This window comes from Hyperoodon ampullatus (assembly GCF_949752795.1).
Source record: "Hyperoodon ampullatus genome assembly, chromosome: 8".
In the NCBI taxonomy this organism is placed as follows: domain Eukaryota; kingdom Metazoa; phylum Chordata; class Mammalia; order Artiodactyla; family Ziphiidae; genus Hyperoodon; species Hyperoodon ampullatus.
The window spans coordinates 51619963-51647578 of record NC_136921.1 but is presented as its reverse complement, the minus strand read 5'-3'; the positions used below and the strand labels follow the sequence as shown (position 1 = coordinate 51647578).

Here is a 27616-nt window from a genome sequence, read left to right as displayed (position 1 = left end):
GTGTTTTCTAAAACTGTATAGTGCTATACTAATAATATTATTATTTTGTTATTCTAAATTGGTCAGGAAAAACCTTTTAGTCATTCTGTACATACTTCGGAAACTTCTCTGCTTTTGTAAAATATATGTTGACAGCACAGGATGTGTTAGTCCTCCCCTGTAACACAGAATGTACCAGCCTTTCCTGATTCTGTAGCACAGAGTGTACTAGGTTTCTCCTAGCCCATAGCACAGGGTGTATCAGTCTTCCCTCAGTCTATAGTATGGAGTATTCTAATCCTCCCCCAGTCTATAGGATAGTCCCTTGAATTATCTTTACTTTAAATAATAAAGTGTTAAATTGTATAATATAATTCATAGTTAATGAACATGCAGATATTCCAAACAACAAAAAAGTTTTTTGTTATTAGTGTTAGAATTTTATTTTCTCTTGTAATTTATAGACGCTCATACAATGCAACCCAAAGTAGACTTAGAGCTAATACTCTTAATAAATGCTCTTAATAAATATTGGGCTTCTTAGGACTATTGGGTTATGCTTAGTACTACATACATACTATTTGAATGGATCTCAAATAGGATAAACTGAAAGAAATACACACCAGGACACATCATAATTAATCTTCTGACAACTAAAGGCAAAGAAAAATCCTTGAAAGCAGACAGAGAAAACACCTTTGTTATAATAGAAAAGCAATTTGAATGACAACAAATTTCTCTTCATAAGTCATGGAGGCCAGAAGGACATGGCATCATATTTTTCAAAAGCTGAAAGAGAAAAACTGTCAACCTCAAATCCCATAGCCACCAAAAACATCCTCTAAGAAGAGAAAATCAAGACATTCTCAGATGAAGGAAAACTAAGAAGTTTTGACCAACTGAACTACCCTAAAAGATTGGCTTAAAATGATTTCTCTGAACAGAAACAAAATGATAAAAGAAGAAACCTCAGGAAAAAAGAATATGATAAAAATATGAGTGAATACAATAAACTTCCCTTCTCCTCTTGAGTTTCTACATTATATTTCATGGTCAAAGACAAAATTATATCAAAATCTGATATGCTTCTAAATATATGTAGAGAAACAATTTAAAACAATTATATTATAAATGGGTGAGGGTAATAGCTACTTTTGCCTGATAAAATGGTGGACTTTACTGATTGATTTTCAAATGTTGAGCCAAGGCATAAAGGTTTCTATAGTTCATTTAAAATGGTAAATTATGACAAAATTTAACACCCATTTAGCATACTCCCAGAAAAATTTTAAAAAAAGAGAAAACGTTCTCAACTTGGTAAAGAGCAGCCATAAAAAAAACCCCTATGGCTAACATTATACTTAACGGTGAAGGGCTAAATGCTTTCCTGCTAAGACTGGCAACAAGGCAAGGATGTGCATTCTCACTATTTCTTCAACATATTGCTGCAATTTCTAGCCAGAGCAATAAATCAAAAAGAGGAAATTAAAGGTATACAGATCAGAGAGGAAGAAATAAAAGTGTTCCTTTTGCAGACAGCACTATTGTCTACATAGAAAGTTCCTAGGAATCTACAAAAATCTATAATTAATAAGTGACTTCAGGAAGGTTGCAGGATACCAGATACATATAGTAAAGTCAATTATTTTTCTACATACTAGCAATGAACACTTGGTCACCAAAATTAAAAATACAATATTAGTTACAATCACTCCAGGGTGGGGAGAGGGAGAGAGAGAGAGGGAATGTGATAGAGGAGAAATACTTAGTTGTAAATGTAACAAAACATGTATAGGACTTATATGCCCAAAACTATAGAATGCTGATGAAAGAAATCAAAGATCTAAATAAATGGAGAAATACACTGTCTTCGTGAATTGAAAACTCACCATAGTAAAGATGTCAATTGTCCCCAAGTTAATATACAAGTTTAATGCAATTCCTGTCAAAATTCCAGCAAAAATTTTTATAGATATAGATAAGATTATTCTAAAATGTATATGGAAAGGCAAAGAACAAGAATAGCTACAACAGGGCCTCCCTGGTGGCGCAGTGGTTGAGAGTCCGCCTGCCGATGCAGGGGACACGGGTTCGTGCCCCGGTCCGGGAAGATCCCACATGCTGCGGAGCGGCTGGGCCTGTGAGCCATGGCCGCTGAGCCTGCGCGTCCGGAGCCTGTGCTCCGCAACGGGAGAGGCCACGGCAGTGAGAGGCCCGCGTACCGCAAAAAAAAAAAAAAAAAAAAGAATAACTACAACAATTTTGAAAAAGAAGAATAAGGTATACGTTATATAAAGTACTAGCTATAGTAGTATTTATGGCATAGCTAAAAGACATTATACAGCTACAGTGATCAAGACTGTGTAATATTGGCAGAGAGACACATTGATCAATGGAACAGAATAGAGAACCCAGTACTATACTCATGCAAACACTCTAATTTTTAACACAAGTTCAAAAGCAATTCAATGGAGGAAAGATAGCCTTTCAACAAATGCTGCTGGAGCAATTGGACATCTGGATTTCTGTAGGGAAAGAAAAAAAGAAAAAGAACCTTGATGTAATCTCATACCTTCAACAAAAAATTAACTCAAAATGGAGTATACACTTAAATGTAAAAGTATAAAACGTCTAGAAAAAAATAGGAGGACATGTTTGGGCTCCAGGGCTAGGCAAAAAGTTCTTGGACTTGACACCAAACTCGTGACCCATAAAAGGAAAAATTTATAAATTGGACTTAATCAAAATAAAAAATTCTGCTCTATGAAAGCCCTTGTTAAGAGGATGAAAAGATAAGCTACAGAGTGGAAGAAAATATTTGCAAACCACATATCCAAAAAAAAAAGACTGGTATATAGAACATATTAAAAACCTCTCAAAACTCAATAGTTAAAAATCCATTTAATTAGAAAATGAACAAAAGACATGAAGAGATATTTTACAGAAAAGGATACACATATGGCAAATAAGCACAGGATAAGATGTTCAACATCATTAGCCATCAGAGAAGTGCAAGTTAAAATCACAACCAGATATCACTACATACTTATTGGAATGGGGTATTTTTTGCTTGTTTTGTTTTGCTTTGTTTTGTTTTTAGAAAATTGTTTCCATACCTTATTTTATTTTATATTTTATTATTTTTTGGCTGTGTTGGGTCTTCATTGCTGCGTGCGGCCTTTCTCTAGTTGCGGCGATCGGGGGCTTCTCTTGTGGAGCATGGGCTCTAAGTGTGGGGCTTCCATAGTTGCAGCACGCGGGCTCAGTATTCGCAGTTCACGGCCTCTAGGACGCGCGGCCTTCAGTAGTTGTGATGCGTGGGCTCTAGAGCACAGGCTCAGTAGTTGTGGCGCACATACTCCGTGGCATGTGGGATCTTCCCAGACCAGGGATCAAACCCGTGTCCCACTGATAGGCAGATTCTTAAGCACTGCACCACCAGGGAAGTCCTTGGAATGGTTAAAATGAAAAATTGTGACCACACCAAATGTTGGTAGGGATGTGGAGAAACTGAATCACTTATATGTTGCTGGTGGGGTTTTAAAATGGTACAGCCACTCTGGAAAACAGTTTGGCAGTTTCTTTAAAAAGTAACTATGCAACAATCATATGACCAAGTAACTGCAATCCTGGGCATTTTCCCCAGGAAACAGATGATGTATATTAATACAAAAACCTGTGAATCGATATTAATAGCAGTTTTGTTTGTAGTATCCCAAACTGGAAACAACCTAGATGTTCTTCCATGAAGGTATGTTTAACCAAACTGTGGTGCATCCACACCATGGAATATTTATTACTCAGCAATAAAAAGGAACGAACTATTGATACCTGCAAAAGCCTGGATGAATCTCCAGAAAATTATGCTGAGTGAAAAAGCCAATCCCCAAATATTAACACTGTGTTATTCCATTAATACAGCGTTCTGATATGTTGTATTACATATGTATCTACAAAATTATAGAAATGGAGAACACATTAGTGGTTGTCAGGGGTTAAGAAGGTGGTTGCAACAGAGGGGAAGTGGGCGTGGTTATAAAAAGGCAACAGGAGAGATCCTTGTGAAAATAGAAATATCCCGTATCTTGATGTATCAATATTCAGTATCCTGGTTGTGACATTGTACTATATAGTTTGGCAAGATGGTACCATTTGGGGAAAGCCAGGTAAGGGGTATAGAGCATCTCTCTGCATTATATTTTACTTCTTGTGAATCTACAAACATCTCAAGATAACAAAGTTTAATTTAATAAAAACCTTAACAAAAACCTCCAAGTACCTGACTTCATGAAGCTTACAAGCAGGAGGGGATAGATAATAGTTTTAAAATTACAGAAGTATATAATTCAAATCATAACCTTGTCTAGTTATAAGGGAAAACTTTCCTGACTTTTGAGTGACGTTTGAGACCAGTGCTGAAAGATAAGTAGGAGTTAACTAAGCGTGGGGGAGTGGGTTGTTGAAGATCTTCCAGAACTGAGGGAAGAACACATGTAAAGACCCAGGGATGGGAAAGAGCATGACACGTTGGAGTAATGGGAAGAAGGCTGAGAGGCTGGAGCGGTGAACAAGAGGATGTGAGCTGGTGTCAGATGAGACTGAGTGGTTAGTCCAGATCAAGCAAAGGCTTGTGGGCAGTTTCAGGATTTTGGTCTTTTAGAGCAGTGGAAGAAATGGAAAGACTTTAAGCAGGAGAGCAATTTGCTTAGAATGTTATTTTTAAAGGATAACTCTAGCTGTGCTTTGGGGCGTGGAAGCTAATTCCAGGTATCAGATGGTAAAGCTGGGATTTGGTGAAAGCAGTAAAAGTGGAAAGAAGTGGATGCACTTGAAAGGTATTTAGGAGGTAGAATTCACAGGATTGGATTGCTGTTGTAAGGAGGTTTTAAAGACCATTTCAAGATTTCATTCATTAAAAGCTAGATAGCTGGTGGTGCCATTCTCTGAGATAAATATTCAGGTTTTACATAAAAGACCACAAGTTTGGCTTTTTATATTTGATTTTGAAGTGCCTTTGAGATACCCAAGTGGAGATGTCTCAGAAATTAGGGAGAATTTCAAAGAGTGTTTACTGTGAACTAATGCTGAAAATCTTGGATTTAGCCTTATGGAGGTCTTTGGTGACCCTGGCAAGAGCTGTCTGGTGAATTAATTGGGGAAGAAGACAAGTTAGTGTGTTAAAAGCTATGTAGTAAGCTGAATGACATATAGGAGCATTAGGATAAATTTCAGTTATTGAATGTATATTATATATAATATATATCACTGGGTGAATAAGTCAATGCATTGTAGCTACTATTATTTCCACTATTCAGATTAAAAAACTAAGTCCTAGAGATGTTAATGTCATATAACTATTAAGTATTTAAAGTCAAGATTTGTACCTGTCCTCAGCAAAATGCTACTTCTCTAAATGAAGACATTATCAAGTAAGGGAAGATTAATTTTTTCATTGATTTTTCACTCTCATTTTTTCACATAAGCTGGGACAGAATGTATGACCTTTGAATACCCTAGAATTTAGGCTTATTGATTTAAAAAAAGAATTTAATTATGGAAAATGTCAAAATACACAAAATTGTAAAGAATACCATAATCAATTAGCCATCAACAATTATCAAGTCATGGCTTTTCTTGTTTAAAGGATACCCTCAGCTGTCATGCTCCTCCCCTGCTTCTGCTCTCCCTTATCCCAGTAGATTATTTCAAGGAAAATCCCAGACAAAGATTTTTCTAAAGTCAATCCTATTTTTTTTTTCGGTGTTGCCCATTTTTCCTGCTGAAACTTCCATGGGGCTTTCAAATAACTGATTAAGCCTATCTGATAGTTCAAATATAAAAGCAGAAAATAAAATTTTATTTATAAGATATTTATACTTATAAAATATAATATATAACACCTGAAAGTTATGTTTTTTTTTCTAAATTAAATTTTTTTTTTTTTTTTTTTTTAGTTTCTGCTTTATAACAAAGTGAATCAGTCATACATATACATCTGTTCCCACATCCCTTCCCTCATGCATCTCCCTCCCTCCCACCCTCCCCATCCCACCCCTCCAGGCAGTCACAAAGCACCCAGCTGATCTCCCTGTGCTACGCGGCTGCTTCCCACTATCTATCTACCTTACGTTTGGTAGTGTATATATGTCCATGCCTCTCTTTCGCTTTGTCACAGCAGTTTTTTAGAGCAGTTTTACATTCATAGCAAAATTGAACAATAGGTACAGAGATTTCCCATAAACCTCTGCTCCCAAACATGGTTAGCCTCCTCCTTTATCAACATCTCCCTCCTTTATCAACAATGGTGCACTTGTTACAAGTGGTGAAACTACACTGAAATATCATTATCACCCCAAATCCGTAGTTTACATTAATTTGTATTCACTCTCGGTGTTCTACATTCTATGGGTTTGAACAAATTCATAATGACATGTATCCACCATTATAGTATCATACAGAATAGTCTCACTTCCCTAAAAATCCACCATGTTCTGCCTATTCATCCCTCCCTCCCAAAGTTATGCAAGTTTTGATGTTACCTTTTAACTTCCAACCAGTGATAAAAACCATTTAATTGATTAAAAGACGAGTCAGCTAAACTGATGTATCTTTTGATGTTTCATAGACCCTTTCTGCCAGCTGTTTATTGTAATGAAATGATCAGAAAAAACTCATAAGTTTCCAAATGTATTATTTATTTTAACTTATAAAGACACAGCTTTGGTCATCACTACTTATAGCAGTGAGATAATGCTGATAATAAATAATGGATTTGTATTTTTCTGGGTACAATCCCTACACCTTAAACACCACGAAGCTCTTTTGGAGATCACTTGTCCATGGGCCCTAGGAAATCATGATTCCTCTGTGTGCTTTATGTGACATCACAGTCTACGTGACAGACAGCCCATGCTACACCAGCTGCCAAAGGCTGAAATGATCAGAAAAATAGTGAGAAGATGTCGCCTCTCCTAGCTCTCTTTACAAAGGTGACAAACTCTATTCTTTCTCTAAATTCTTACCAAAGGTGGATACTGTTTTTCTTCACTTCAATTAAAAACATTCTTTGTTTTTATTTTTAAAATAGTCTAGGAGTGGGATTTAAGAATTTAGGTTTATATACAAATACTGCATATTAATAGACATTTATAAATAGGTTGATGAGTATTCAGTATGTATGATAGATACACAGCGGTTTGACTGAAAACATATAAAATATATTGAAAATAAATAAATTTTGAGATTTCACATATTTCTCACTTTTAAAAAATTTGTTTTGTGTTTAGAAGAAAGTTGAAATATATATAGCCCAGAGCTAATTTTCAGGTTGGACTCTCTATAGCCCTAGGTACTTTACCCAAGTGTTTCAGGGGTTACTTGGAGATGACAGTTGACAGTTTGGGGGTAAGAACACTGAGTTAGTGGGTCTTGCATTTATCCTGTTTTTTTTTTCCCCAACCAGAGTGGTTCTGTTGTATGTATTAAATATCTGCACAATACCTTGTTAAGTGAAAGCATTCTCCATCTAAGCTTGAAAATCAGTGGTCTACAAAAATAGCACTTTGATGGAATCATGTCACTGGAAGGCAGCATTCAGGGAACCACAAATCCAGAATAGAAATAGGGAACAGGTGTTCCACTTTATGTGACATTTTATTTACTATGTTCAGAAAAGAAAGTAGGAAAACAAGTATTTCAGTTAAGATAATAATATTCATGTACAGAAGACTATGATGAACTTGCAATATTTCTATAGAGTGTAGTTTAACAAGAAACACAAAAAAATGAAATGGTGCCATACAACGTTACTCAGTCAAGATAATCCAAGTTATAAAAATCTCATTTTGGGCTTCCCTGGTGGCGCAGTGGTTGAGAGTCCACCTGCCAATGCAGGGGACACGGGTTCGTGCCCCGGTCCGGGAAGATCCCACATTCTGCAGAGTGGCTGGGCCCGTGAGCCATGGCCGCTGAGCCTGTGCGTCCGGAGCCTGTGCTCCACAACGGGAGAGGCCACAACAGTGAGAGGCCTGCGTACCGCAAAAAAAAAAAAAAAAATCTCATTTTACCAGAAAAAGGATAAACAGAACTACAAATAGGTCTTCATTGTATAATATATATAATAAGCTCTTCTAATAGAATTAATGTGCAAAATTATTATTTTAAACATCTGAAAACATGCAACATTGCATCAAATATGTTATATCAGATAATTACATTTTATTCAATGTTTATTATTATTTATTTAGAGCTTATCATTAATTTGTTCATTTATTTACTTTTTCAACATAAATTTATTGTAAAGTGATAGAAATACAGAATAGAAAAAGTTATGATCCTGTCCTCAAGAAAATTCATCTAACGGGCCTGAAAAGAAAACTTACAAAACAACTACCTTGGAGAAAATGAGTTGCAGAAATGTGTTGTACATTTTGAAATGAAATGATGATTGAGGGCTGGCAGGGCTGGCAGGGCTGGGGCAAGTTTCATGGTGGAAGAGAGCTGCTACTTGTGAGAAGGACGGGGGTTTGCAAATTGCGGTGGAAAGCAAAGGGATCCTAGGCAGGAAGATTGCTGTGAGCAAGGAATACAGTGTGAAGATCTTTCACAAGAGGCTGAAGGCTTGCAAGGGGGAATGATGGGAGAATTGATTGGAGCAGAAGGTTAGGGTGAGAGGGTGAAGAGACTATTTTCGAAGCCATGGTTCTCAACCTCCCTTAGTGAAGGCAGGGTGACAATGTATATTCCTTTTAGGGTACCTATTGAAATTACTAAAAAAGATGCTCCTACCCTCCTGTCTCAGTTTTTTTTGGGCGGTTATAACACAATACCACAGACTGGGGGACTTATAAACAACAGAAATTTATTTCTTCACAGTTCTGGAAGCTGGGAAGTTCAAGATCAAGGCACCAGCAGATTTGGTGTCTGGTGACAGCCTGCTTCCGGCTTACAGACTTGTTGCTTGTTGCTATATCCTCACATGGCCAAAGGGGTTGGGGAGCTCTCTGGGAACTCTTTTTTTTTTTTTAAATAAATTTATTTACTTATTTATTTTTGGGCTGCGTGGGGTCTTCGTTGCTGCACGCAGGCTTTCTCTTGTTGTGGTGAGCGGGGGCTACTCTTCGTTGTGGTGCACGGGCTTCTCATTGCCATGGCTTCTCTTGTTGTGGAGCATGGGCTCTAGCTGCGTGGGCTTCAGTAGTTGTGGCGTGCGGGGTCAGTAGCGTGGCTCACGGGGTCTAGAGCGCAAGCTCAGTAGGTGTGACGAACGGGGTTAGTTGCCCCGCAGCATGTGGGATCTTCCCGGACCAGGGCTTGAACCTGTGTTCCCTCCATTGGCAGGCGGATTCTTAACCACTGCGCCACCAGGGAAGCCCATGGTAACTTTTTTATAAGGACACTAATATCATTCATGAGGACTCTACCCTCGTGACCTAACCACTTCCCAAAGTCCCCACCCCCAAATAACATCATACTGGGGGTTAGGATTTCCAACCTATGAACTTTGGGGGACACAAATATTCAGTCTATAGCACTTTCCACCCCAAGAGATTCTTTATTTAAAAAAAAATTTTTTTGCGCTTCCCTGGTGGCGCAGTGGTTGAGAGTCCGCCTGCCGATGCAGGGGACATGGGTTCGTGCCCCGGTTCGGGAAGATCCCACATGCCGCGGAGCGGCTGGGCCCGTGAGCCATGGCCGCTGAGCCTGCGCGTCTGGAGCCTGTGCTCCGCAATGGGAGAGGCCACAACAGTGAGAGGCCCGCGTACCGCAAAAAAAAAAAAAAAAAAAAAAAAAATTTTTTTTTGTATGCAGCCGGTCTTAGTTGTGGCACGTGGGATCTTCATTGAGGCATGGAGGATCTTTCATTGCAGCACGTGGGCTCTTGGTTGCAGCGCCCGGGCTTGTCTCTTGTTGTGGTGTGTGGGTTTTTCTTTCTCTATTTGTGGTGCGCGGGCTCCAGGGAGCCTGGACTCTGTAGTTTGCGGCACTCAGGCTCTCTCGTTGAGGCACGTGAGCTCAGTAGTTGTGGTGCGCCAGCTCAGTTGCCCCGTGCACGGCATGTGGGATCTTAGTTCCCCGACCAGGGATCGAACCTGCATCCCCTGCGTTGGAAGGTGGATTCTTTATCACTGGACCACTGGGGAAGTCCTCCCATCCCCACCCACAAGAGTTTCTGATTTTCCTCTTCCATTGCTGCTTGGGTAAGAATGTATATAGTGTAATGGAGGACACTATTGGTTGGCAAGTGCTGCACACGTGAAGTTTGTGGCGTTGAAGAAAATGAGGCTGCTGTAGGGAAGAGGAAGTCAGTGAGGGTTTTGGACAGCTGACTAATGTGTACAAGGAAGGGAGCATTGGCTAGTGGTGTGTTAGATTTGGTGGGAGAGACTGAAGGCAGGGGGATTTTAAGAGTTGACTGCAATTGTCTAGGCTTTGAGGAGAGAGAAAGAATAGGACTTGGTATTTGAATGTTTGATGGAAGGGAAGGTGGAAGCCAGGAAAAGCAAAGTGGACCAGGCACTGTACTAAGCATAACCACCTTTCAAAGTAGGTATTGTTTCTATTTTACACAAAATAAAATCTATAGAGATGTATTACTAATTGAAGTAATACAGGATTTAAGTGGGAAAGTTAGCCTTCGAATTCAGGTCCGTCTTACTTTACTTTTTTTTTTTTTGTGGTACGCAGGCCTCTCACCGTTGTGGCCTCTTCTGTTGCGAAGCACAGGTTCCGGACGCGCAGGCTCAGCGGTCAGGGCTCACGGGCCCAGCCGCTCCGCATGTGGGATCCTCCCAAACCGGGGCACGAACCCGTGTCCCCTGCATCAGCAGGCAGACTCAACCACTGCGCCACCAGGGAAGCCCTTGTCTTACTTTAGATTCTGCTCTAACATGCTGTGCTTTTAATTTTGGATTTCTGAGACTAATAGAAAAAGGGACAACTGGAATGGGGCTGATCTTAGGTATAAGATGAGTTTGTTTTTGAGGTTTGATGTGTTGGTAGATTGTTCATCAAGCATCTGGAAAAGTATCATTTGGCTTAGAGAGAGCTGGGACATACAATATTGGGGAGTTTTTTCATAGATGTGACAACTGATGAGGACTCCAAGAGAGACTATAAAGAATTGAAGAAGAGAGAGAGGTCAAGGGCTTGACTACTACTAATGAAGTGTCCAGGTTAGAATGAAGTAGGATCAGGTATAGAAAAGCCAGAAAAAGAATAGAAAGTTATGAGGTGAAACAGGAAGTGTAGTACCACCCAAAACAAGGAAAACACTGTATAGAGTAAAAGATTGTCAAAGCTGTTGAATACTGCAGATGTCAAGGAGACAGGCTTAATCTAGCCATTAGGAGAAAAATAGTTGGGGTCAGTAGTTTCAGAAGAGGATTCACACAGGAGGCAGTGTGTAATGAATTAAACAATAAGATGGTGAAGTTAGGGAAATAGATCATCTACTAAAGTCTGTAGTCTTTTATTTTGAGATCTTGAGAAAGAAAATGTGAGAGGAATTAGTGTACGGTCGCTAGAAAAAAGAGCAGTGTCTAGGGAAGGATTTTTATCGGGAAAAAGGGGCATCTTTTTACTCCTGTAAAGAAAGAGACAATTGAAAGAGTAAAAGTTCGAAAGGCAAGCGAAGAAAGGAAAATGACTTTCTTAAAGGAGAAAAAAGTTTTAATTTGAAGAATACTAAAAATAGTAAGTAACTCCTATAATCAACCACTAAAAATTATATAAGGTAAATTGAAGGCCCTTCTTAAGTCCTCTAATTTACAAACCCCTCTCCCATTTTACCTTCCCTGTTAATAGTTTGGCACAAATGTATTCTCGGTTTTTCCTTTATTTAAACAAGCATCTGCCTTTCTCTTTGCATCTGTTCCCAAAAGTATACTTTTTGTTAAATTAAAATAAAATGATGCTGTATAATGTTTTCAAATTGCTTCTTTCATATCAATCATGGAGATTTTTCTAGGTCAATACACACAGTCACATATCAAATCCATCTTATTCTTTTTAACTGGGGCATAATGTTCTTTTGTTTGGCTAGACCATAATTTATATCAAAATCCCTTCATTGATGAACATTTTTTGGTACATTATTTCTAGAAAGCAGGTTGCTGGGTGTGGTGGGCTGAATGGAGCCTCCAAAGATATCCACACTCTAATCTCAGGAATCTATGAATGTTACTTTGCAGATATGATTATTAACTTAATCACTGCAACTGGATATTGCAATGGGGAGATTATCCTGGATTATTTGTGTAGGCCCTAAATGTAATTACAAATGTCCTTATAAGAGGGAGGCAGAGGGAGATTTTACTATAGAAGAAAAAGGCCATGTAATGACAGAAGCAGAGAGAAGCAGTGTCAGAGAGATAGAAGATACTATGCCACTGGCTTTGAAGCAGGAGGAAAAGGCCAAAAGCCAAGTAATATAGTTAGCCTTCGGAAGTTAGAAAAGGCAAGGAAACAGATTCTCTGCGGAGCCTCCCGAAGAAACCAGCCTTGCTGAAACCTTGATTTTAATCCTATAATACTCATTTCAGATTTCTGGCCACCAGAGCTATAAAAGATAAATTTGTGTTGGTTTAAGCCACCAATTTTGTAGTAATTCAGTATGACTTCATCTGAACTTGATTCCATCTGCAGAGACCCTATTTCCAAATAAGGTCATATTCATATGTATTGGAGGTTAGGACTTTCACATATATTTGGGGGGACACAGTTCAACCCATACACCTGTTAAAGAAAAAGTCAATTCATCTGTAAATGGTTTTACATTTTGATTTCTGGGAACTTGTCATTTAATGCTGGAATTATTATTGCCTCACAGAAATTTCAAAATTCTTGGCTGGATTTGGGATTTCAGGAAATCCCAGAGGGAATAGGGAGGATGGGTGGGTATTTTGAGGATAATGAGTTTGGTATGGATCAGAGAGCGTCTCAGAGTATATACATGTAGCACATCACTTTTATAAAATTAGTGAGCAAAACAAAACAACATATTTTTTCCTTTCATTTATTCTTGTTTGTTTTTTAATTTTTATTATTGGAGTATAGTTGATTAACAATGTTGTGTTAGTTTCAGGTGTACAGCAAAGTGATTCAGTTATACATATACATGTATAAGCTCTTTTTCAAATTCTTTTCCCATTTAGGTTATTACAGAGTACTGAGCAGAGTTCCCTGTGCTATACAGTAGGTCCTTGTTGGTTATCTATTTTGTTTTATTTTATTTTATTTTTGGCCGCCCCACACAGCCTGTGGGATCTTAATTGCCCAACCAGGGATTGAACCTGTGCCCTCTGCGGTGAAAGCACAGAGTCCTAACCACTGGACCGCTCGGGAATTCCCTATTTTATTTTATTTTTTATTTTTTTATTTTTTTGACTTAAACATCCAGCTTATTTATTTATTTATTTATTTAGATGTTGGGGGTAGGAGTTTATTAATTAATCAATTTATTTTTGCTGTGTTGGGTCTTCGTTTCTGTGCGAGGGCTTTCTCTAGTTGTGGCAAGCGGGGGCCACTCTTCATCGTGGTGCGCGGGCCTCTCACTATTGCGGCCTCTCGTGGAGCACAGGCTCCAGACGTGCAGGCTCAGTACTTGTGGCTCACGGGCCTACCCGCTCCGCGCATGTGGGATCCTCCCAGACCAGGGCTCGAACCCGTGTCCCCTGCATTAGCAGGCAGACTCTCAACCACTGCGCCACCAGGGAAGCCCCTCCCTATCTATTTTAAATATAGCAGTGTGTACATGTCAATCCCAAATTCCCAGTCTATCCCTCGACCCCCACCCTTTCCCCCCGGTTACCATAAATTTGTTCTCTAAGCCTGTTTCTGTCTTTTAAATAAGTTCATTTTTATCATTTTTTTTGATTCCTCATATAAGCGGTATCATATGATACTTGTCTTTCTCTGATTTACTTCGCTTAGTATGGTAATCTTCAGGTCCATCCATGTTGCTGCAAATTGTGAAATAACATTTTCACACACACATATATAGAATATGTGTGTGATATTTGAATACGCTCTAAAGAAAGGTAGCAAAGTAGGGGGAGGAGGACAGCAGGGACGGCATAGGGAGGAACACACAGGATTCTGCAGTGTGGTGAGTTCACGGGTGTTTATTATTAGCCTTCATTATTTAATACCTTTTGCATGTATTAATATATAATAAAACAGCAAGTATGAGTTACGCTTTAATGTAAAATTGTGCCTATATAACACAAACTTTTAAAAAATGGCATAGAGGTGGTAGAAAATATGTTTTGAGAATTGAGTTTCACGCAACTAAGGCCGGAAATCTACATTGGAAAGCGGCACCATCTGTTTCTTCAGGCCAACTTTTCCAGGAGGTACTTGGAAAAACTGACGGATGACAGAGCACTGGGTAAACTCACACTATTATGAAATCGTGAGTAAAATAACTTGTGCTTCTAGAAAACTCAAGCACCAAAAAATCAGGAGGCTCACAACAGCAGAAAAATTCCCAGAACCGCAGTTTCCACATTGTTTCAACACCCTACCAGTAAATACCCTCTCGGAGATGTTGCGTCTTCGAAAAGACTGTTTTCCTATTCCAAAATGGCGGCTCCGGCGCCAGAACTTAGGTATAGCGCATGTCCGGAAGTTACGCAACCCCATAAGGTAGCGCGCCCCTATCCGTGGGGAGAATTTCCGCCATTTTTGAAAATCGGGGAGGTGCAGGGCCAAGTGTCGCCGCTGCTGCGATGGCAGCGTTTGCTGTGGAACCCCAGGTGCCCACGTTAGGTGAGTAAAAAACTGCTTTTCCTCCCTAGCACTGCAGTGCACACTGTAATCTTGGAAGCGGGCAAGCCTGAAACGCAGTAGTCATAGGGCTCTCGTCTGCTAATTTCAGCCGCAGAGGGGCAGCCTCTGGCTCGCACCCAACTTCTTAGTCTGCCCCCTACTCGAGGAGTCTATACCCAGCCGCTACCAAGGCGGCTCCGGGAAAATGCGGGCCCCGAGGAGGGCGAAGAAACAGCGGTCTTGTGGTGACTAAGCTGTTTTGTGCCCCCATACGCCGGAGCCAGACCTATCCATACCTGGGACTCCGCCAGCGCGGGAGACGTGATGCTAGGTTCCGGGATCCGGGGAAGCGTTGGTGGGAAGGAACTCACCTGTGAACACCTGGGTGGGCAGTGCCCTGGAGTGTGGTTACCTTTCACCGCTGTTTGGTCACCTAGGCTTCTAGTTCCTGTTTGATTCCTTCCTTCTCCCGGGCTTTGCAGAAGAAATCTGTTTTTAATGGAAGCTTGAATCGTGCGACATTTAATTAACCAGGTGATGCAGCCATTGAGATATTAGCCTTAATAGGAAGCCAGGAGTTCGCTCGATTCCCCCCGCCTTTATCTTGGGAAAATGACTAAGTGCTGTAGGAGGTCTTTTCCTCTAATCGGTCACGTCATGATTTTTTTTTTTTTTAATTCATTACCATTATTTAATGGGGGGGCATTGCTGAGATGTGTTGTCTTCAGAAAATCTTGCCAAGTTAGCAGGATGTCGATTTTTGTGTGTGTGTGTGTCTGCTGAGTTTTGGGATTTGTGAGAATCGTTGAATATCTTAGAACAGAAAATAAATCGTCTACTGTCATAGAGGTGTATTTGAAAGTTCGCTTACAACTTTATGAGTTTGAAAGGAGAGCAAGCAGGATATGTATCTGTAGAATGAGTTTTATTAGAGTTGAAGGATATATAATGCTTGCCATGTTTTGTGCAAAATAAGTTTGAGAATAGAGTAACTTGTTTTAGCATTAGTTATAAAAAAAACTAAATGCATAATATCAACAGAGATACTCGGCTACATTTAAAGTTGGTCTAAGTATTATGTCTTGTATTATTTTAGAGGTCAAAAAACTTTTCATTTCCAGTTAAAAAGTTTTCTACTCAACAAAAACATTTTGGAGTGTATGTTTTTTTGGGTTACAAATATGAATAAACCTCTGGTCAGAAATCTGACATTAGTTGTATTAATTGTTCAAGTCCACATATTGCAGATATTCCAGACGAGGAATAAACATTTTCCCAGCACCTAATGGTACAGTAAAACTAATGGTTACTTCAACAAACAATGCTAGCTGAGTAAGACACCGTACTTAACATGTTAGGAGTACAGGACTGAAGTGGAATTTAAGACTTGCCAGATCCATTGGTATAGCTCTCTAAGTGAAAGGGTTGGGTGGTAAGTGACAGTTGAGTTAAGAGCCCTTTGTGCCCTCCTCACTCTGCTGCTTTCTACTGTATCACAATATACATTCGGATGTGTCAGAAATTTTCTTGACTTTATTATTACTATACTTGCCATATATGTATTTTTTTTTCTTTTGGGGCTGGGAGAGTGAAGGTAGTTGGTGGTACCTAAAGCTTTGTAATACATTTATTACTATGGGTTTATAAATATATGGTCATAATATGCTTTTGTTTAGACTTTTGGTTTGATTTTAGTGGTATGTTCTTTGGAAATATGTAATAGTACTGTGGTAACATCATAACTAGCACTTCGAAGTAATTACAATGTAATATAGCTCTTCACGCCTTATTTCAGTATTTGCTTTATTCTTTTCCTGAATTTCTTTTCCTTTTTCCTTTTTTATGTGTTTGCATTGTTAATATCTAGGTCTACTATGATTAGAAATAAGAGGAAGAGTAAATAATTGACAGCATTTGGATAGCAAGAAACACATTTTTGAGGCTGTTTAGAAGTTAAGCAATAGTTAATAAAGGTAATATAAATAACATACCAAATGTTTGACCTTTCTGAGTACCATGAATCACATTCAGGCTTGTCATATAGTTGAAAAATTAAATTTTCATAAGCAGAAATTGCAAATTCTACATGTACACATCAGTCCCTCAGGTTTGGCTATTGTAAGATACTATTAGAATAATAATAAATAATATTTGGTGAATACTTACTGTATATTAGGCACTTGAGATAAGTGCTTTACTTGCTGTAAGTCTAATCAAAGCTCTGTGGGTGGGTACTACAGTTATGTCCATTTTGCTGAGACTGGAACCGAGGTCTCTTGACTCCAGAGCCCGTGTTTTCCTTACTGGGCTATTTTGTTCTGAAATTAGAGGAGGTTATAGCTTCCTTATTTTCATAGTTGGAATAGTAATAATACTTACCCTATAAATTGTGAAAAAAAATTTTGAATTGATGATTGTGAAGTATCAGTTCTTAAGTTGGTTTTATGTTGGGGAGACTTTTATTGGTTTTCCTAACTTTAAAATGAATGGTTTTAAAAATGACCCAAAACATAACCTTTCCAAATCTTTTCAATATCATTCTTAATTGGTATGCTAATCATCACATTATTTCATATGTGCTTTAATGTGTGCGTGATTACACTTTTATTACAAAAATGACTGACAGTTGTATATGGGGAAAGAAAAACGGGACATACTGCACGCTAAACCTATTGTGTTTGATTTGCTTAGACTTTGTGTAGCTAGTGCACCTTGTTCTTGTTTTCGGTTGTTACATAGTAGAAGCTGATCCAGAAATGGAAAGAAGTTATTCTTTATGTATTAGGAATTTTATTTTTTAGATAATAAGCTAAAATTTTAAAATTTAAAAGTAGGTGTTGATTCTTAAATCTGTGAAGTAATGTAAACAAAAACAGCTGTCAAATATTATTTGGTTAATACAAAATGTTTCACATTTTTCTAGAAATAATTTTTATTGGTTTTTAAAATAATAAAATTAACTATGGTTCTGTAATATTTAACAGTTTTGATTAAATTCTCAAAATTGTTTATGCTGCATTCTTGCATCTTTTTGTTAGATATTGTTACATTAAAGTCCTTTCTTTGTATTTTTTTATTTTCTGATTTCATTTAGGATCTGAACCAATGATGCTGGGTTCACCCACGTCTCCAAAGCCAGGGGTTAATGCCCAGTTCCTACCTGGATTTTTAATGGGGGATTTGCCAGCTCCAGTGACTCCACAACCTCGATCAATTAGTGGCCCTTCAGTAGGAGTAATGGAAATGAGATCACCTTTACTTGCAGGTAGGTAAATTGCTTAAAATAGTTTTATAGTACTATCAATACATGTACAAGAATTTTTAAAAGGGTAGTGGTGCAGCGTTCACCCTCAAACCACATTTATTTAAAAAAATTAAGCAGTGTCTCTATTTTTTATTTTAAGATTATTAGAATAGAGGTGTAAGCAATATGTTACTATAATTCCAAGAACCACTCACTAAAAATATGCATACTACATTTTATTCAATCTAAGATGCCATTGATTGTAAAACTCACCATTATTATTTATTTATTTTTTTTGGTGGTACGCGGGCCTCTCACTGTTGTGGCCTCTCCTGTTGCGGAGCACAGGCTCCGGACGCGCAGTCTCAGTGGCCATGGCTCACGGGCCCAGCTGCTCCGCGGCATGTGGGATCTTCCCGGACCGGGGCAAGAACCCGTGTCCCGTGCATCGGCAGGCGGTCTCTCAAACACTGCGCCACCAGGGAAGCCCAAACTCACCATTATTTTAAGTACCACTAAGAAAGAAAAACACTAAATATGATACAACACCATTTGCCAATTTTTGTAAATTATCCCTGTTTCAGAGATGTTAAAGTGTGTGTGGGTGGGGGGAGGGGAATATGGTCGTTTAACTTCAGCTGAATTCAATTTAAATAATTCATCTTAAATATAATAATAGCAAATAGTCAAAAGAAGTGTAATTTGAAAATCTGTAGATATGAATTCTACTTCTAGTCATAGTGAATTAAGAGTCTCACTTATAGTGTGTTTAGTGAAAGGACTTACTCCACAAACTATGATTTGCAGTTGCAGCACAAAATGTTATGTAAATAAAACATATCTTTTACAGGACTCTTTTAGCAAACAAATATTGGAAAAGCTAACTTGGAAGTTTTGACTGTGAGTAGTGAGAGCTACAAAAATGGTAGAATTCCAAATGTGAGCTAATATCCTTTTAATAGATGTTTAAATGAACATTCTTCTTACTTTAATTGTCCTTAAGGTATTATTTTGGTTAAAGTGGTTTATTATCACTTTTTTTTTTTTTTAGGATTGATCAGGGAGAATTATAAATTATATTTGAAGTGATTCACTTAAGAATGTTATTCTGGACAGATTTTTGTTTTTTACATATTTCAAGTGTATTATTTTATTACCGTAGCTACCATATATTGAGTGTTTATGAGTCAGGCAGTATGCTAAGCATTTTATATGTTATTTTCATTCTTTTATCAGTCTTAAAGGGTAGTTAGTAGTATCCTCCAAAAGAGGAAACTGAGGCTAAATGCAGTATAGAACTTGCTGAAGCTCACTGGCTAGTGACAGCAGGAGGTTAAAGCCCAGGTCAGTCTTCTTCTATAGCCTGTGCTCTAATCTAAATACCTTATGCTGTACTGTCCAGGCTCAGACATTAGTCTTGCAGAGGGCCTGGACTGCTTCGCTACTTGGCATTGTTGATTCTCTGACTTAACGAAGATCCCTTTGTATCCCCCAAAGTTGGTCCTTTTCCTGTATGTTTATTATGTACTTAAATATATTTCTACTGTGAGAAACATGAATAGGAATTTGACAGTCAAATTCCACATTAGGAGATTATATTCAAGTATATACAAACTGGAGCTATTCAAGTGAGAAATAGGATCAAATTTTGTATTGAAATGTTAAGCACCTTGTAGAGAAAACAAAAGTTGCATGTGTTTACTAAAAGCTAAAATTTCTGTTTACTTATTCTGGAACCTTTTATTCAAAGTGCAGTCTATGGATCACCAACATTGGCGTCACTGGGAGCTTGTTAGAATTCATAGTCTCAGACTCCATCTCACATGATCTGAGACATAACCTGAATTTTAACAAGATGCCCAGGTGATTCTTCTGTGTATTAAGATTTGAGAAGTACTGGGAAACAGGAATTTAAGTCATTATTTTAAAAATATTAATTTAAAAGATCTTACCAGAAAGTTGGAGGATTTCTTTATTTTCTCACCTGTTTATATTTTTTGTACATTGTTAGGTGGGTCACCACCACAGCCAGTTGTACCAGCTCATAAAGATAAAAGTGGAGCTCCACCAGTTAGAAGTATATATGATGACATTTCCAGCCCAGGACTTGGATCAACACCTTTAACTTCAAGAAGACAGGTGATACACATATCCTCATTCAGGACCATACATACCCTTATTTCATGTTTTTATGTGGTTATACAGGGAGGGTCAGTAATTTGAAGTGTTTGCCTGAGGTCTGTTTTAGTGTAACTCTATTGCACAGAATAAGCATTAGGGACAGTTATCCTAGAGTCTAATTAAATTGTGTTTATCATGAAATGTACTTAAAAATGTAATAGAACTTAGATAATTTTCTCGTATAGATAATTCTGTGGTTTTTAAAGGTGTGCCTATTCACCTGTCCATGCCCCCAACCTCCTTAATAAACATGTAGAAATGGGGCTTCCCTGGTGGCGCAGTGGTTGAGATTCCGCCTGCCGATGCAGGGGACATGGGTTCTTGCCCCGGTCTGGGAAGATCCCACATGCCACGGAGCGGCTAGGCCCGTGAGCCATGGCCGCTGAGCCTGCGCGTCCGGAGCCTGTGCTCCGCAACAGGAGAGGCCACAACAGTGAGAGGCCTGCGTACTGCCAAAAAAACACAAAAAACCAAAAAACAAACCAAAAAAAACCCATGTAGAAATGATTACCATTTAAATTGTTCATTGCTTAAAAAGTTCAATATTTATACATAATTTTGTGAAAGAACAAGTGAAGATTCAGGGTTTATCAGATCTAAGGCACCTTGTAATGATTTGAGGTCTTTATTTTAGGGATGGTTTTATTAATATAAGACCAATATCCTTTTAGAGCTGTGTTCACTGTTTACTTATTTCACTGAAAACGCTTCCTCCTGCATGTTTATGAGCTGATGGTTTAGTGTGTTCCTGGTGTTGATGTTCTGATGGTGATGTTAAGTTTCGGTTGGTGTAAATGTAGGTGTTCTGATGGTGATGTTAAGTTTCGGTTGGTGTAGATGTAGGTGTTCTGATGGTGTTATTTTCAGTCAGATTATACAAGGTAGAGATTCTCTGTTTTAATGGTACTGATAGCACAAAAAAGTATGTAATACTTATGAAGTACCTACAGTGCACATGGCCTGATCTTATAACTTCTCATGTATTGTTTCATTTAATCCTCACAATGAATCTGTGAGGTAGCTCTTATGAGCTTTATTTTATCATTGAGGAAACTAGGACACCGAAAGCCTAAGTAATTTGTCAAGGGTAAGGCAGCTAGTCCAGCAGAGCCAGATTTTAAACCTAGCAATCTTGAATCTAGAGCCAGTGTTTACAAGAGCAATGTTCTGCTAATACATACTGCTGTGATTACTCTTGATTGTCAGTTGAAAGGTAGTGTGGATATTTCTTTTAAGTAGGAAGTTTAGTAGCTTTTATAGTCAGAAGTTTTCTCTCCTATTACTATTATGCCTAGAAGGATATGTAAACAAAGTGTATCAGCTAAACTGGTAAGTTCTTTGTATAACAACATTTCTGCTGTTTGATTTGGAGAAATATTTTATGGCCTTTCCCTAAATCAAATATAGCATATTTGTTGGCAAGTTTAAGAAAAGTAGAAATATCTTTCAGTAAATTTTGATTATAGGCTTGATATGCATGGCATACTAGGCCTGTTTGTCAAGCAAGGCAAAATTAATTCATTGTGTTAAACAGATTACTTTCTTTTTCCAACACTTCTACACGTGCCCTCCTGTCGAGTGTAGTAGCTACTAGCCAAGTGTGGCTGTTGACACTTGAAATGTGGCTAGTCCTATACTGAATTGAGATATACATGCGTACTGTAAAATTAACAACTGCTTGTGTGGCTTGTGTTATATGTGTACAGTGATGTTATAAACTTAAATATGTCCAGAATATTCTGGTCTGGAGTATTTTTCTAAAGGTTGATAGATAAATCTGCTGTTTAGTTTGATATGAGGATCTCTGGCTTATAAGTTTATGCCAGTTTTAATTACTTCTCTCAATATATGAAAAGATAGGTAGTTCATAGTTATTGCTATGTTCAAAATGTTTAAAAATCTTGTGGGTCATAATTTGTAGAGAAAGTTTTTGATTTGAAAGTTGGTAAGAATATTATTAAAGTCCAAATTAGTTTTGCCGCCTGACACTTCGGTCAACCTCTCTCTAATCAGGAAAGAAGTTATCATTAAGAATAGAACAATGCATTTTGTATCCCTCCTAACAATCTCTCAGCATTTGGTCTGGTTACTGGATAATAGCCAGATTTTAGATTTTCTTAGTTTAGTCAGAATCTGTTAAAAAAAATTTTTCTCTATATGTTTACTTCTAGAGAAAGAGTCTGTTTCTCATTCTGGATTAGATATTTCTGTTTTTGTTTATAGAAGGACTTTTAACTACTTTAATCTCTAATTTTCTCACATTTAAAGGAATTAGTCTTTGTTACTTTCTACTAGTAAAGGCAGAGATATGCTGTCTTTTACTGTGTAGACTGATTTGAATCTATAGTATTTCATGGTTTGTAAATGTCAATTTAGAAATATAGTTTTGCCATCTTTCTATTTTTCAATGTGAACTTGATGATTTGAGGAATCACCATTACCTCTGTCATTTCAAATACTGTATCTTAGGAACTAAAAACAAATAGCAGTGTTACTGTCTACTAAAAATAATGTCTTTTTACCTAATGCAAGTTTTCTTATATTAAACATATAATATGCTAACAAGTCTGGCATTTTAGATTAATACTGTTCAGCTTAAAAAAAGAAAACAACTTAGTACTCTTCAATTGTGAGCTAATAGGCATTTCCAATACCTGGTAGACATTCAGTTGTCTGTTGAATGTAGTTTTTCAACACTTATTGTGTTTGTGTTATGGTTAGAACTTTGCATTTTTACTTTAACACTTTCTTCTGTTTTCACGTAGGCAAACATTTCAGTAATGCAGAGTCCTCTTGTCGGAGTTATGACAACTACTCCTGGAACAGGTAAGCAATGCCTTTTAGCACCAATGACTATTCTTTACTCTTTGAATGAAGATAATATAAGACCTTTGTTGGTCATTGCCAAAATTTTGTCTTTTATGTTTCAAACTTGGAGACTTTCTCAAATGTCAATAACTTCCTTCAGCAAGGAAATATTTATTTGTATATTATTCTTTTCTGAACTTATAGATAAGATGTGATATTTTACTGAAAAATATTAAAAAATTTAAAAATTATGTATTTAATAGTGTCTCCTGAATTGTTAAAAACTGTAATTTTAAAAAAAGTAGTTGCAATTGAGAAGAAGAAGAATTCAGAGCCTGAATAATAAAGATGTTTTGAGAGATATTAGTGTGTAGCTATAAATCTAAATGTCATTGACTACAAACAGCCACTGATTATATCTCATTTTTCTTTAAGATTAATGGTTTTTTTTATCACGGTTAGCATCATCATAAGCACAGCTCTTCTAACATATTTATATATTTATAATCTATCAAATGTTCATTCAGTAAATATTTGAGCACGTAACCAAGTATCAGGCCTTGGGAAACTGAACAAAATAGATAATCTTTGCCTTTATGGAGCTTACATTTATTTATAGAATTCACATTTATAAGTAAAATAGTTTGTTAGAAGGTAATGTATTTTATGGAGGAAAATTAAACGGCAAAGGGAAGTAAGGAGTGAGGGCTTATATTAACTAAGGTAGTGTATTAGTTTTCTTTTGCTGCCATAACATATTACCACAAATTTAAAAGTGGCTTAAACAGTTCAGTGTACTGTTTTACAGTTCTGGAGGTGAGAAATCTGAAATGGGTCTCAGTGGGCTAAAATCAGGGCATTGGTAGGCTATCTTAATTTATGGAGGCTCTAGGGAAGAATCTGTTTTCTGCCTTTTCCATCTTCTAGAGGCTGCCCACATTTGTTTGTGGTCCCCTTCCTCCATCTTTAAAGCCAGCAACATTGTATCTCTGACCATTCTTCTGCAGTCAAGTCTCCCTCTCTCTCTTTTAAGGACTCTTGTGAATACTTGGAGCCCTTCTGGATAATCCAGGATAATCTCCCTATTTTAAGGTCAGCTGATTAGCAATCTTAACATCTGCAACGTTAATTCTCTTTTGCCATGTAATGTAACACTCCCAGGTTCCAGGGATAAGGACATGGACATCTTGGGGTGAGGGGAAGCATTATTCTGCTTACTACAAATAGTTATAGGAAAAGTAACATTTGCTTAAAAACATTTAGGGCAAGTTTTCTAACCAGAGGAGATAGCAAGTACAAAGGTACTGAGGTGGGATTGTGTCTGGGGTGTTCAAACAAGTATAAAGAAGTTACTGTGAAATGGAGTGAGTGAGGGGGCGAATAATAGGAGGTGAGGTCAGAGAGGTAATGTGGGCTGATGCAACAAGGCTTTGTAGGTCATCATAACAGTCGGTCTTTACCCAGAAAAGGTGGAAAAAAATAGGATGAGGCTGGTCCTGTGATGTGAATAGACTTTGAAATAAGGAACAGAGTGGAAGCAAGGAGACCATACAGTTGGCTACTGCAGTAGTCCAGGTGAGAGATGGTGGTGGCTTAGACATAAAGGAAGGCAGGAAAGAAGGAAAGGAGGAACAACAGCAAAAACAGACGGAACAAAAGAAACAATAGCAAGACAGTAGGTTTAAATGAACCAAATGGACAATTACATAAAACGAAATGTGCTAAACACTCCTGTTTAAAGGCAAGATGGTAACAAAAGTAATATCCAATGACAAGTTAGATCTTTTTATCCTGCAAATCTTGATTTCTTCAAGCAATCTGAGTCATCATGGCAGTGTTCTTAAAGTCTAGATTTCTACTACTGGTTTGTTCAAGGCTATTTCTATTATGTTCCTCAAGTTCCTTCCAGCCTCCACCCACTGCCCTATTCGAAAGTCATTTCCACACTTTTAGGTATTTGTTACGGCAGCACCCCTTTTGGTACCAAAATCTGTATTAGTTTTAAATTGTTGCCATAACAAATTACCACAAACTTAGTGGCTTAAAACAACACACATTTATTACATCATAGTTTCTAAAGGTCAGATGTCTGGGCACAGCTTGGTTCTTTGCTTTAGAGGTCAGGTGTTAGCAGGGCTCTGTTCTTTTCTGGAAGCTCTGTGAATGAATCTGCATCCAGGTCGTTGGCCAAATTCAGTTCCATGTCGTTGTAGGAATGAGGTCTCTGTTTCTTTGCTGGCTGTCACCTGTAGGTTGTTTTCAGCTTCTAGAGGCTGCCCTCATTCCTTGGCTTATGGTTCCCCTTCTGTCTTCAAAGACAGCAATGGCAGATCAAGTCCTTTTCTATGATTTGAATCTCTCTGATCTCTCTCTTCTGTTGTATCTCTGATTTGACTTTTCTGCCATCTGCTGCTGTTAAGAGCTCATTTGATTACTTTGGACTCACTGGAATAATCCAGGGTAATTCTTTAAGATCAGCTGATAAATAACCTAATTCTGTCTGTAAAGTCCCTTCACAGCAATACCTGGATTAGAGTTTGATTGAATTACCAATCAATCAAACCAGGGGACAGAAGATTTGGGGTGATGTCTTTAGATTTCTGTCTGCCACATACATATAATGGTGAAAAATCTAGGATGTCACCTCTGTCTCAGTTACATACTTGAGGTGAAATGTTCTAGGGGAATTAGTTCAGGTTTTAACAATCCTAATTTGATCAAATAGGCAGATGACAGTGCTCTGTTATGTGATAATGCTTTGCTACGTGACTATTTGTTATAATATTGACTATTCGGTTGAGTCAGTAAGTGATCCCAGAGACACTGAAGATGCAAAAGCACATAATGTTAAGTAATGTATTTTATGCTTTAAAGGATCTCTTAGTTGCCTGAAAAGCATGCATTATAATATTCTGATTGCTGTCAAGTGGAAGAGTACAGGATTAAAGTTAATTAAACCTCCTTTTGTTAATTTATTTTTACTAATTCTGTAACTTCTATGAGGTTTTTGTAATTGTAGAAATCATATGTGAAAATATAAGAACTATGATAGGAAAAGATACCTGTCATAAATTGGCCACTGGGAGCCACTGCTGCTTCTTATTTGAGTTTAAGGAATTTATGTAAAGTCTTAATGGGGCATAAGTGAAAAAGAATACTTTCTTTTTTTTAAGAATACTTTTGAAAAGATGTGATAGACATGAGTACTGTCATGCATGATCAATACCTAAAGAAGATGTGGAAAAAGGGAGTTGAGAAAATTGAGGTAGAAAATGAAGACTTTTCACTTAGAGCTATTTTTATTTTATTTTATTTTATTTTATTTTATTTTATTTTATTATTTATTTATTATTTATTTATTTATTTATTCATTCATTCATTTATTTATTTATGGCTGTGTTGGGTCTTCGTTTCTGTGCGAGGGCTTTCTCTAGTTGCGGCGATTGGGGGCCACTCACTGTCGCAGCCTCTCTTGTTGCGGAGCACAAGCTCCAGACGCGCAAGCTCAGTAGTTGTGGCTCACGGGCCTAGTTGCTCCGTGGCATGTGGGATCTTCCCAGACCAGAGCTCGAACCCGTGTCCCCTGCATTGGCAGGCAGATTCTCAACCACTGCACCACCAGGGAAGCCCTAGAGCTATTTTTTAAACTCTTATATTTAGTGTTAATAAATGAAAATTTCTTGTATGATTTGTAAATTTTAACTTTCTGAGATTGACACCTTTTATAAAGAGACATCACAGGATTTAATGGCATGAGTTGCTATTTTATGCTTAGGTCTTTGTATCCAAAAGTGACTTTGGTTAGTTTATAATTCTGAAACTGAGGTTAAAAATCCCTTTTAGAATCTTATTTTTGGTGTAGAAAAAGCTTGGTCATATAACAAAGTGGGAAATCTAGATTAAAGAATTTCAAAAACTTTTTTCAGCCATTATCGCCTCTGATAAACAATACTGAATGTTTGCCCTCTCTTTCCCCTTCCTCACCCCTCAATTTTCTTCTGCTGCTATTTAAATATTCCTCTACTTTTCACCCTATTTTTATTTAAAAAAATTATTTTTATTTTTTTCTTTAGGTTTTTTTTTAATATCTTTACTGGAGTACAATTGCTTTACAATGTTGTGTTAGTTTCTGCTGTATAACAAAGTGAATCAGCTATACATATACATATATCCCCATATCCCTCCCTCTTGTGTCTCCCTCCCATCCTCCCTATCCCACCCCTCTAGGTGGTCACAAAGCACCCAGCTGATCTCCCCATGTGATGCAGCTGCTTCCCACTGCTATCTATTTTACATTTGTTAGTGTATATATGTCAGTGCCAGTCTCTCACTTCATCCCAGCTTACCCTCCCCCACCCCCATGTCCTCAAATCCATTCTCTATGTCTGCATCTCTATTCCAGTCCTGCCCCTAGGTTCAGCGAAACATTTGTTTTTTTTTTTTTTTAGATTCCATATATATGTGTTAACATACGGTATTTGTTTTTCTCTTTCTGACTTACTTCACTCTGTATGACAGACAGAGTCCATCTACCTCACTACAAGTAACTCAGTTTCGTTTCTTTTTATGGCTGAGTAATATTCTGTTGTATATATGTGCCATATCTTCTTTATCCACTCATCTGTTGATGGACAC

At 37.7% G+C, this 27616-nt stretch overlaps 1 protein-coding gene across 1 annotated transcript in view; it reads left to right on the top strand.

Moving 5' to 3' along the window:
* Positions 1-14702: 14702 nt before the first annotated feature.
* The window catches only part of NUP35 (nucleoporin 35), a gene marked incomplete at its 3' end in the record, with an annotated part of 36099 nt that continues 23185 nt past the window's right edge, over positions 14703-27616 (top strand). The window contains exons 1-4 of the mRNA XM_079710125.1: positions 14703-14748; positions 17843-18013; positions 20004-20131; positions 22939-22999. Of these exons, the coding sequence (XP_079566251.1) occupies positions 14709-14748; positions 17843-18013; positions 20004-20131; positions 22939-22999 (400 nt within the window). The 5' untranslated portion in view covers positions 14703-14708. The remainder of the gene's footprint in view (positions 14749-17842; positions 18014-20003; positions 20132-22938; positions 23000-27616) is intronic.